Genomic DNA, 13,104 nt, shown 5'->3' with positions numbered 1-13,104 from the left:
TAATTTCTTATTCGTATATCCTTCCACTGTTTCTGATCTCTTATATATTGTCATCCATGCACAGGATAATTTAATATAAAACCCAAGATGGATTTCTTTTGCATCATGCATCCAAAACAAAATTTTAATTATAAGAGCCAAAGTGAAAATTACCTCCTTCATTCATTTTTTGTTGTTTCCGCCAAGTATGATTATGTGTTTGTTGCTCCTTTTGGATAGAAAGACAGCAAGTTTTTAAGAAATATAATATTTCTTAAAAAAAAAAACCAACCACAAAATACTTAAACCACACTTTTAAAAAACCAAACAAAATCCACAGTCCAGGATATTTTTTCAGCCTCTCAGGTTGTAATCTTATACAAATTTAACCTGATAATAAGTCCAATGTAATATTTTAGTAAATATTTGTAGGATTCTACTCTTTAGTGTACTTATTTATCAGTCCTTAATTAGTATGACAGTCTTTAATTAGCAATATAAATTCATACAGTTCCCAACATCTGAAGGTCTTTGGCTCTCTTATGTCCAGAAGAGGCTGGAGTTCTTAAAGATCTTGAAGTTTCAGTCATATTCTAATGTGCTTATTGGGATGGAATTCTTCACTATTTTCATTCTCAAAGGAATGATTAATTTTAGCAATATTCTTCCTGCTGTGAGAAAGTATTTGAAAACTGAGTTTTGAAAGCACATTTGCTTTGAAAACTCAGAATTCCATAGCATTGAGCTATGGTGGTCAAAGTGGTGCCAAATCATATTATTTCTACAGCATGGATGCAGCTAAAGTCACCCTGCAGCATCCCAACAGAACCTGTATTGTAGCTTCCACTATTGCTTCTGGATGTTCTAGTTGATATGTGAAAAAACAATATGTAAACATGAAATGTGTTTAATTTCCCATTTGGCAGCTCTTGAATTATTCTCAAATTGCCAATCTCTCTGACTTCCCTAAGGAGCTGAAATTAACAAAGCTATTTGTTTGTGTGCTTGCCCAGTGTTCAGTAGATTTAATATCATTGGGGGAAGCATAAAGTCTTATTATTTTGTGTTCCTGCTATGACTATCTTAATAGAGATGCTTCCAACATTTGGAGGGATACTTCTTTATTTATTCAGCCCATTTGTTTGTTTAATTAACATTTACAGTGGGATAAATATTTCTTATGGGAATTCTAGCATTGACTGGGACCTTCAAATTCTAGCATTCATTTGCATAGATGATATTATAGAAGATGCATCATCCTGATCTCATTAGGTCTTTGGAGTAGGGTTAGGGTTTAATTTGGTGGCAAATAGGAACTGGCATTATCACTTGTTAACCCTAGATGTCATCTGAGAGTTACCTGTAACAAAAACAACCAGGTAAACAAAAGATTTTAGATTAAGATTTTAATTTTAGATTAGATTTTAGATTAGAGGTTATAGTCCTAATCTGTTCTGCCAGGGAAGTGATGCTTCTTTTGGGAGGAAGTTAGATAACCCATATCAGAGGTAGACAAAAAATGGAGATATTTATTTGTTACATTTATATCTCGCCTTTCTTCCAGTGGGTGCAGGGTGACATACACGGCTCTCTGCCTCTCCTCCACTTTATCCTCACAACAATCCTGTCAACTTCCTCAGCTTGCTTTTATTCATGCAAGGTACACACCTTCCTGGTGAGAGGTTTGTTCAGGAAGAAAGCCAGCTGCTCCTTGGGGACTTCTTGCCATTTCTGTATTCCATCCTGAACAAATCAGCCTCAGGAAGCTGGTGGTAAATAGACTTTTAAAATGTGTATTTAAATCTTTACATTCTCACTCCTCCCCAGAAGCCTAACATTAATTGTAAGTTCCTGTAGGAAGGGAAAGAAATGAAGAAATGACAGAACATGCAAAAAGGACTACAGTTTTTCATATTGACTGTGTTATAATACCACAGAGCTTAGAAATGTTACTTTTAAAAAATTGTATGGGCTGAAGCATTTTGGGAGTTGTAATTTAAAAAGTAGTGTTTCCAAATTCTAGGTTGACACCTGTGGAATGTCTGACTAATATGAAACTCTGCTTTGTGCCAATGATTAGCTGTCAAAGATCATGTAGTCATGGTTAACTGAGTAGAACCCAAGATACCACTTCTAATAAGAGGCACAGGTATCATTTTTCACTCTGGATTTGTGACCTTTTCTGTGATTTTTCTCTACAGATTGTCTTTCGGAAGATCAGTGACGTCAAACGAGAAGAGGAAGAGAGGATGAAAAGGAAGAATGAGGCCCCCTTAGTCCTGCCACCTGACCATCCCGTCCGTCGACTTTTTCAAAGATTTAGGCAGCAGAAGGAGGCTCGCTTAGCTGCTGAGAGAGGCCGAGAAGACCTAGATGTTGAGAAGGGCAGCATTGTGGGAGACCATCCTTCACGCACTGTGGTCAAAGCCAGCATTGTAACAGTCAGGGAAAGCCCTGCAACGCCCATTGCCTATCAGTTGGCATCAACATCTGGAGTGTCTGACCAGGCCAAATTACAAGCCCCTGCCTCAGACTATGTAGCAGGGAAAGTGGCAGGGGATTATCCAAAGCGTAAAGGTTGGGCCAAATTCAAAGATGCCTGTGCAAAGGGAGAAGACTGGAACAAAGTATCCAAAGCAGAGTCTATGGAAACATTACCAGAGAGAACGAAAGCAGCAGGGGAGGCCACTTTGAAGAAGACTGACTCTTGTGACAGCGGCATCACGAAAAGTGACCTGCGCTTGGACAATGTGGGAGAGACAAGAAGTCCTCAGGACCGCAGCCCTGTCCTAGCAGAGGTCAAACACTCATTCTACCCTATTCCTGAACAAACGCTTCAGGCGACGATGCTGGAAGTGAAACATGAACTGAAGGAGGACATCAAAGCTTTAAACACAAAAATGACCAATATAGAAAAACAGCTTGCTGAAATACTAAGGATATTAGCCTCTAGAAGAAGCTCCCAGACACCACAGGAGTTGTATGAAATATCAAGACCCCAGTCTCCAGAGTCAGAAAAAGACATTTTTGGAGCAAGCTGAGGTGGTTCTTTAAAACAGAAGGAGATCTGAATATCCCCACAAACACAATCTAACACCCACTTAACATTTTTTTAAAAACAAAACATTTACTGTTTTCTTGATGAATACCATATTTGAGGGGCCAGCCCATTAACCATGTCCCTCTTCTCTAAATGATACAATAACGAGTGGCAACCTCATGTCAAGATGGCAGCTGACTCAAGTCTTTTTGACAGCAAGGGTACAGTTTATAATGTTTTTCCTATTTCTTCATTAGTGCATCCTTTCCTCACGCAAAGTGATTTTTAAAAAACAAAAACAAACATTCATAGGAATCTATAGTCCAAATGTTAGGCCTAGTTCATATAAATGACTGGTTTGTAGAGCCTCTTTGCATGGAACAATTTCCCATTTCCCTGCATTGAAGATTGTATCTGACAGAAGGCCTTCACACAGGGTAGTTTAAGCAAAGAGAAGAGCCAGTGTGGTATAATGTTTGGAGGGTTGGACTAGGACTAAGGTGATAAACATTCAAATCCCTGCTGAACCACAAAGTTCAACATGAAGTACAGTGGTCCCTCCACATTCACTGGGGTTAGGGACACAGGGCCCCCATGAAAGTGGACAAAACGCAAATAGAACCACCCACTATTTTTTTATCTGAGAGAACACCTCTCTAGGAATCTCTGTGGTCAACATCTGCAGTAAGTTGATCATAAAGGACCAACAAATGCCTAGAAAAGTGTTCTCCCTCAGAATTTCTAGGTCTTCCAGTTTAGCGTCTAGCAAAAGTTGGCCATAGGGTCACACTGGAGGACCTAGAGATTCCTAGAGAGAACATATTAATCAAATCCACAATTAATCAGATCCACAAAAGTTAAAGCTACAAATGTGGAGGATCAACTGTATAAGGCTTCAGTGAGTAGTAGCCATGATGGCTATATATTATGTCCAATATCAGAAGCCAAATGCTCTGAACATCATTTGCAGGGGAACACAAATGGGAGGGCACTATTGCACTCATTTTACTTTCCATACCCATCAGTTAGTTGCTGTGAGAGTAGAATGCTTGACTAAATAGGCCTTTGGTTTGACCCAGAAAGGCTTTTCATATGACCAAATTTGCATGATCATTTCCCCCTTTTTGTGGGAGCAATCATGTGTCCACACATGAATGGCTGTGCATGTGTGTTCCTTATGCCAGGTATACCAGAAGAGTGGGAGTTTCTATACATTGCTAACTTTAAGTCCACAATTCTGGGACAAGTATGAATTGTGTTATTTGGAAGCTTTGTATTTTGAACATGTCTTTACATCACCAAATCTGCTGGTGAGTTGCTGATGACTTTTTTAAAAAACAAAGTTTCTTCTGCCATCTTTTGTGTCTGATTAATCTTTATAGATCACGTAAAATGTTGTGATTTCACATCCTGGTGATAATTTGGCCATCCAGAAAGGGCAGGAAAACAGTCCTATAAAACTGTGTAGCATTTAATTTCACATGGGATTTGTAATAAGGAGCATTGCCTACTGGTGGGTAGGGAATTAATGCTTTGTTGTCATTATATAACTGCAAATAAACACAAAAGCTATTAAGTTAATACAGAAACTTTAGAGCTTTCAAAGCAAAGACATTCCACACGTACGTACATGCATTTGTGACAAGAAAAATATCCTCTTCACAGCAACTAGATATTTATAGTATTTTGTGTTTTGATATTTTTCACACTGTTTGCTTTGCCTTTGAATTTCCTTTAACCAGTATGAACACCAAAGGATGCTGAAATATGTATAAATGAAAACCAATGGTGCATTAGGGCATGCAGACCAGTCCAGTGTATCTTCTCATTGGAATGGTCCCCAGTACCTCATGAAGATATAGCGTGGAATTTACTTCCTATCTTGTATTCTTAGAAGTGACATTTTCTCCTTTTAACTGCATTCATCTTGTGAAACCCAATTAGCGCACCATAAGGACTAAAAGAAAACAAGCATGCTTGCATTGTAGAAAGATAAGCATGCTTGCATTGTACAGTCCGTCCTCGCCTTACGCGGGGGATCCGTTCCAGATCCCGCCGCGTAAGGCAAATTCCGCCTATGCTCGAGCACATTGGAAACAATGGGGCTCGTGCGCGGCGGCGTGGGAGCGCGCGGGGCGCAACGGGCACGCGCGCCCATTCAATTGAATGGGACGCGCCGCCCCTTCCACCAGCCCCTTCCACCCGCCCCTGCTCAAGGCCGCGTATGGCGCGGGCGCACTGTAGAAAGTTCTGTTGCACTAAGGAATATCACATTAAGAAGAGGACAAAGGCCCATTCCACATGGGCGTAACAGTACAGACTGGGTCCGTACTAGGGTTAGAAAGGTGCGTCCCTTCTGGACGCCCCTAACCCTAGTATGGCTCGAGTCCTTACAAAATGGCGGTGCCTGTTCCACACGGGGGCTGCCATTGCACCCTTTCCGCGGCACCAGAAGGAGCTCCAAAACGGAGCTCCTTCTGGGATTTGCATCGCTGGCGCAGCCTTTAGATGGCTGCGCCAGCGATGCAAGGCAGAAAGGGGCCGGGCGGCCCCTTTCTGCTTGTCCCTGCTGCAGTCGGGTGTCCTTGGGGCATGAAGCCCCAAGAGCACCCCTTTCCAGGCCTCGGGGAAGCGGCCTTTAGCCGCTTCCCCGCGGCCTGGAAAGTGGTGGATCGGGGACCCAGAGGTGGCCGTTCTGGCAGCTGAGGCCCCGATCTGGCGGGGAAAGGAACACCTACAGGCCGCCCCAAAGGACTGACAAAAAAGGACTGTGTTGTTAGTGATCTATCAATCTTCAAGAAACCCCATATCTAACTTGGAGTATAACACTACTTTTACAATTATACTATGCATACACAGTATACATATAAATCAATGGGTTTGTTGCTCATTATCCCTTTTGAACTATATACCACAGAATGGTAGTGCATCACATCCATGAGCTAAGGCAATGGTTTTCAAACTTTAGTCCCCCAGATGTCCTGGACATCTACTCCCAGAAATCCCAGCCAATATGGTCAATGCTCAGGATTTCTGGGAAATAATATTCCATACATCAGTAAGATCAAAATGAGAACCACTGCACTAAGGTGTGTGACAAACATTGCAGAATTTAGTATTTCTATGTAAAGACCAGTATTGCTGCTCGTTTAAAGTACAGCTACAGTACTGAAACTGTCTGTACAAATGTTCAGGAAGAAAGATATTTTTAACAATATAGCTGTATTAAACTTTTGAAAATATGCACTATGTCTATCATTTGATACAAATGATAGCTAGATGTACGAAATAATGACTCACTATTCTTCATTGTCATGTACATAGTTTATAATGGCCCAGGAATCCATTTGCCATTAAAATATTAAGCTTCTATGGTCAGTTTGGGCAGAAATGCATTAACACTATACACATGAATCTCATTTTTTGTAATATGACAGTCTGTGTACCAAATGTGTAGTTGTCTCCAAAATCCCCATCTGGCATACTTCGTATTCTCATTTAAGAGTATCATAAGTAAGTGGCATTATTGCATCTTTGAACAGGCCCAAAAAGTGCACATGAATTGAATTTTTGAGGAAGCTCACCTAGGGTGCATCCACACTACATAGTTATAACATTTTGATACCACTTTAGTTGGCACAGTCTTATCATATGGCATCCTAGGTTTTGTAGTTCAGTGAAGTAGTTTCAGTTCCCTTCAGACAGGCGTGAGAGCTCTCAAATGAAGAATTCCTAAGTTCATACTAAGATCCCAGGATTTGGCACTATTGAGTCATAGCAACTAAATGGCATCATACAGCTATAATTGAGCAATGTGGATATACCATTACACACACCTAGATCAGGAAAAATGTAATACTGACTCCCAATAAGCCATGATTTGAAAGCTAGAGGCCATCTTAAGAAATATGTGTGTGTCCTGGACTGTGGCCAGCACACACAAACAACACCAATAAGGATGGCTCAGCTAGGTAATTAGCAAGCAACTGGGAACAGTCCACAAACCTGCAAGGAGTGATAGTTAAGGAGCAAGCCGTAAGCCAGAGCCAAAGTCAGGAAAACAGAGGTCAGAGTAGTCAGTCCAGGGTCAGGGCAGCCAGAAGTAGCAAGAGTCCAGTCCGTTCCAAGGTCAAGAGTCAAGGCAACAAGGAGCCAATGCAGGCAGCAATCACACCAAAGGATCATGCAATAAACTCTAGCACTGAATTGGTGTCTCCCTGCTTCTTAAGTAGGAGATTCTCTCCTCGGTGCCAGCTGAGGCTTGTTTGCCAATTGTCTCTCAGCAATCCTCCTGGACCTGCGTCTGCCAGCACTCTCAGCCCTGTGTTGTTTAAAGGAGGGAACCTCCAGGCCTGGTTCCTCCTCAGAGTCACCACTAGGCTGCTGTGCCACCAGAGGAATCCCATCAGCACTAGGACCTGGCTTAGCCTCCTCCTCTGGGGCTGGGAGATCAGGGCTGGACTCTGGCAGAACACTGGATCCATCGGCCTCTGCTGGATACAAAAGGGAGCTCTGTTTATTCTAGATCTTTCCAAATTGTGAGCTAGATTTGAAGAATTGTGTGTTATCTCCCCACAACCATTGTCTTCCTCTTTCCAAAAGTTACACATCCTACTGCCCTTCACCACACCAACCCTTGCAAACTGCAGCAGTGTCACAAATACCCTCAAGCACAGTTTTGAGGTGCTGCTTCTGAAGAATAACTGCAAGAAGAGGCCTTGCTGAGTGTAAAAGAGCCCTGTGGACCTAAAGGGACTTTTTGAACCTCACCTATGGTCCTTGCAGAAGATTTTGATTGTTGTTAAACCGCAGGGATTTAGGGGAGTTTTTGCTCCCATCTTCATAATTATTAGGGACAAAAATAGAAAGTGATTACAATAATATACAGCACATAAAGCCCAGCAGTTAGTAACTTCACTGCAGTCATGTGAGGGAGCTTTGGAGGATGTTAGTTCCTTAAGATTGATTTCTTCTGTACAAAAGCACTCATGAACTCTTGCACAGTAACTGGGACCATTTTGCTCAATTTATTTTTCATGACATTTATAGTTCCCTAGTTCTAGAGCTTCAGTGCTTGGCTGACTAATCAGGTTGGACTGATTTTTAAAAAATCACTTTAAAATATTTTTAAATGTTCCCTCCAATTAATTGGGAAGCAGGATGTGTCTCTCTGTGTTTGAGTAGCATGGATCCAGAGATGTAGACTTCTGCTCACATATTCTTCCAGTTTCATTTTTGAGTACTTCCTTGGAAAGTCTCTTCTGAGGGTGTATCCACACTGCAGAATTATAGCATTTTGAGACCACTTTAACTGCCATGATGCTATCCTACAGAATCCTGGGATTTGTAAGCTGGTGAGGCACCAGAGCTTTCTGACAGAGCAGGCTGAATACCTCATCAAACTGCAAATCCCAGGATTTTGTAGGATAGAGTCATAGCCATTAAAGTGGTGTCAAAATACTTTAATTCTGCTGTGTGGATACACCCTGAAAATCAGGAGCCTTTTGAGAATGTCACAGGATACGCTATGGGAAGTTGTAGCTGAAAGAAAGAATTAAGATACCCTCACCTCATTTATACAGAATTACCTTAAGGAGGAAGCACTTTGGATTTTAGCCAGTGCAGTGATTTCGATTGCAAGAATTTTTTTTAAAAAAGCATGAATGGGAAGTCCAAGCTTAGGAGAAGCACTGTCTTTTCTCTCCCATACAGGAAGGAATTCTTCCTACAATGGCCTTAGTGTGACTAATGGATATCAACTGAAAACAAAAAATGTAGGCTTTTTCTTCTTCAAAATTATTGTTATCCATATAAAAATGATGTCCATTTCATGTATTAATTAATCAATGAAAAGCCATACACTTGATAATTCAAAATGCCTTATAAGTTGTGATATTATGTACAAAGGTTGAAAAGTACAAGTTGAAAAGCTGAAGAACTCCCCCCCCCCTCCAGTTGATTGCCTTTGTGTATTTATATATACTTGTGAGAAAGTGGAAATGTAGTGGGCCCTTGGGATTTGCTTCCAGGACCTCCATGGATATCAAAATCCATGGATGCTTTTTGGATTGTTTCAAGCTGTGGATGGTTGACTCTGTGGATGCAGGATTTGTGGATACAGAGAGCTGACTGTACATATAATATAAGAATAGGGTAGTGAGGTAACTGCCAGACATATAGCTTGTCGTGCATTGTCAAGGCTTTTAGGGGATATTTTTTGGTGCTACTGTGCCTTTAATTAAAAGATACCTCTTGCATTTTCTATTTCATTTATTGCTTCCTGTTCAGTATGAATGGAGGTGTGTGGTTTGCTCCTTTTCATGACACATGTGCACCATGCACAACTCTCTTTCGCTCACTCTTTGAAGAATGATCATGTGCACACTACAGGTCTGGATAGCATGTGATTCTAAATTACTCTTTAGTGATACATGCATGAACTTCTACTCTGCAACAGCGATGAGCAGGAGATGAATTGTCTGAACAAGGAATTCTCCTTATTCTTTGTTTATGTATCCATTTTGCTACAGTATGTCATTTTGCTAAATCATAGTTTGAAGTTGGTTTATTTTAACAGACCAGATTTAGCAGATTTTGTCCAATAAAGATTATAACAGGAAGCTGTTCTTAGTTGAAAACAGAAGCAAAAGCTTCCATTTTTTTTCTTGGAGTTATGTACCAGACAGGGAGACTGGAGGAGATAGCATGTGCGCCCAAAGATTATACACTTTGGTTTAGTGTTATATGTGAATCCAGTCAACAAGAAACAAAAATATCACCTCACTGAGGAGAAAGCAATAAAGGAGGTAGAAGGTGCAAGAAGGAAGCTGGTAATTAACATTGTAAAGAAACTTTGCAAAATGCAACCTAGTTGACAGTAAGGCTTGTACAAGGATCGTAGCCATGAAGAAAGCTGTTCCTGGATAATAACAGTATATTAAGATGATAAAGGGCCATGTTAACACATAGCTTTAGTTGCCTAACTGGCTGATTGCAGAAAAACAATATTTTTGGAATATTAAAGGACCCTAACATGGAAGTCAGCAACCACAGTTGGGTATGTTTTGTGTATCTGCAAAGAGGTTGACTTCCAAACTCTAATCTGGAAGGCAGGCAAGTTTGAGTACCTGGATCAAAAAAGCTAGTTTTAATGCAGACTGAGGGCCTGTGCAGACAGGCCAAATGAAGCCGCTTCGGGTCACTTTTGAGGTGTGCTATTTAAATTATGCAAGCGTCCTAAGAGGCCAGAAGCTGTGCCAAAGTCATGCTCCAGTCTTTCATCTAAAATTGCCCCAGGGGACACAAACATGATATACACTAGAGGGCATTTGAGGGCAAATAAATTGACCCCTGAGAGCCACAAAAAAAAAAAAAAAAAAAAAAAAAGCAAAGCAGGCTTCATGCAGCCCTTGGGCTGCACTTTGCCCACCCCTGTTCTACATAAAGGTTCTCAGGGAAAATGAAATAATGATTTAAAAATATATCAGGGGATGAACTAGTGCTAAAGAAACACAGGCTCTGCAGCATAACAAGTGGGGCATTTTCCTATCCCACCCCCTTTGATTTTAAAAGTCTTGCTCAAGGAAGAAGGAAGGTGGGTGATATTACTGTTTAAAGTACAGAGCAAATGAGCAGCCCAGCAGAACACTTTAGGAAGCCATTTCTGTTCCTCTTTCAGAGCTATTCGCCCCACTGTATGTGCTGCTGCTATGCTATGCAAGGCAAAGAGAGGCTTGCTGGTTCAGGTCTACACATGGCTTTTTCTGCATTGGTACTTCAGTGTGGGTAGTGATTTATATTCCAGTTTATAGGACCAGGATATGAAACAGCAGATCCAACTTGGTGAAATCTCAGTAGATTTTCTTTTTACTGTCTTGTGTATTGAACTTGAAGTGTTATTTTATAAAAGTAGGGCAGAATTTACTGAGGCAGTTACAAATACATAACCTAGAGTTACAAATTTGTGACTGGTTCATAATCCCAATCCCTGTGTATTCACTAGTTTAGGAAATAGGTAGGGACTGTGAAAGTTCCCCAGTTCTCACTTCCCAGGCAGCCACCAGTGGAAACTTATGGTCCAAGTCCCCATCTGCCAGCAAACTCTGGTGCTGGGGGAATTGTGGCAGGGAGGGAATGTCAAGTTCTTGCTGATTGACAGAGAAGAAACCCCTGTTGCTTGCATCTCCTGCAGTCTGGTAAATGGGGATGGGGGAAGCAAACCAAGAGACACTGCTTAGTTGTACAACAAAGATAGTTACATAGCTAAGTAGGTAATACAGGATTGTGGCCAACATGTATTAGGCATTATCTACCTCCCTTACCCCAGAAGTAACATGTCGCTAAAGTAACATTACTTGTTACTTAAGAGTACTGAAATAGTAACAAGTTAGCAATGCATTAATTTGTACATTACAATCATCCTTAGCTACGTAACAGAGGCACTAAGAAACCCTGTTAGTGAATTATGAAGATGTGATGGGACACTGGCAAGAGTGTCCTGAGGCACATTGTGGTCTACCGATAGATTCCAGACTTTTAGCAGTCTGCTAACTAGGCTAAGCTATAGTGCAGAGGAAGGCAGGATCCCAAATTTTGAATAGAGGCACCTCACATGAATGGAGCCGGTGGCAGCTCAAATGCCAGTGGTATGGTAAGCCTGCTCTTGGTTTTGGTACGAACTTTACAGGGCTGTTCAAGGTGCTGAACTGATTTTACATAACCCCTTTAAAGTTCTGACTTAAATTGATAACGGATTCATCACCACTCTAGTGCTGTAGCCACCAGCCACTGCTAAATGGAGCCCTTCAGCTCACAGATGACAGATCCTTTATCCAATGTGACGTTTACCAAAGAAATTATCACCAAAACAATGAGACAGTTGTAAATAGTGAGTAATACTAGACACAATGAGATATCATGTGTTACATCCCCACATCCTCTGGAACGGTCTTAGCAGCAGGATGCTTAGTAGTTGATGTTTACTGTGATAAAGGCTTTTGAAATTGTCTTGGAAGTTTTAAGGTAAAATGCCCTTATTTACTTTTTAAATACAGGCCTTATTTAAAAAGTGACTCTCTAAAATGATGCAAATTCTTCTAAGAATTATTTATAAAATCCCTTTGTGTCTTTGGAATATGTGTATTTCTGTCTGAGATTACATGTACTATATTAAAAACACCCTTCTTGCTTTAAATTTCATTTACAGCGCTGTCCCGATTTTCCAGAGAACATCCAGTTTAACAGCTTCGAAGGTGATGTTCTGCTTCTACAGTACTTCACTGTAATGAAGTGAAAGAGCTATTTACTGTGAACATCCTGATGATTTTTGTTTTATGTTTCCTTGTTTTGACTCAGTGTAGAGTTTGGTGTAGAACCATTGAAAAATTGGATTTTTATACTAACAACAGAATGAGTGTATGTGATTGTGCAGATACATGGCACACATGTATGTATTAGTATGATCTGTAGTTAATGTTACTGGATTATGAACAGAATATCCTAGACTTTATGATCATGATAACAAAAAGAAGTCTTCCCTTTGTGGATGATCTATTCAGAACAAAGAACATGTTTCCCAATGGGTTGTGATGTTATTATTTCCACTGTAAACTTTGATTAGATTGAAACTGTACAGCTAGGGTATGACCAAAGAAATACTGGTACAACCAGAATTTGTGTGCAGATGTGTTGAATATGTATTAGAAAATTTTTAGCATTGGGAGAGACATGGTTGCTTCCATGTTAATGATATGGAAAATGAACTCCACATTTTGGTCCATACTTTAAGCTGCAAGCTGAGACTTATCTCCAAAATAGATTCTGCATCTTGGATATCTTCTTTAAGGTTTAGGCTAATTCTGGGGGTGGATTTACCACCTCACTGACTTGGAAGCCACCAGATGCCACTGTTCAGTGTAAATAAAGAAGTAGTTCATTTTTGGCCATTGGAAAAGTGAGAGATTAAATATCAGCACACGGTAGCTAACACCTGGTATGAATCTACAAAGCATCTTGTTTAGCATGGCCACATTACACACCCAGATGCAAGAATGGAAGTAGGCTTTTGCAGGAACAGCTGTTGCAGA

General features: G+C 40.6%; 1 protein-coding gene across 3 annotated transcripts in view; it reads left to right on the top strand.

The window, feature by feature from the left end:
* Nucleotides 1–12,321, top strand: part of LOC149310581 (voltage-gated delayed rectifier potassium channel KCNH1) — a 346,345-nt gene extending 334,024 nt beyond the window's left edge. Inside the window, exons 11-12 of one of the 3 annotated variants that reach the window (XR_016281686.1) lie at nucleotides 2,181–3,240; nucleotides 12,225–12,321. Coding sequence is in view for 1 of the 3 variants with exons in the window: in XM_089529247.1 (XP_089385373.1) it covers nucleotides 2,181–3,020 (840 nt within the window). In the remaining 2 variants the exon portion in view is untranslated. Of the gene's footprint in view, nucleotides 1–2,180; nucleotides 3,274–8,731; nucleotides 8,766–12,224 lie in introns of those variants that run through there. The other 2 variants (XR_016281687.1, XM_089529247.1) reach the window with 2 other exon arrangements.
* The last annotated feature ends 783 nt before the right edge of the window (nucleotides 12,322–13,104 follow it).

This window comes from Sceloporus occidentalis, unplaced genomic scaffold, assembly GCF_023333645.1.
Source record: "Sceloporus occidentalis isolate IW3139 unplaced genomic scaffold, rSceOcc1.0.p SCAF_6, whole genome shotgun sequence".
In the NCBI taxonomy this organism is placed as follows: Eukaryota; Metazoa; Chordata; class Lepidosauria; order Squamata; family Phrynosomatidae; genus Sceloporus; species Sceloporus occidentalis.
Note: the sequence above shows the minus strand (reverse complement) of the source record. Positions and strands in the feature narration are given on the sequence as shown.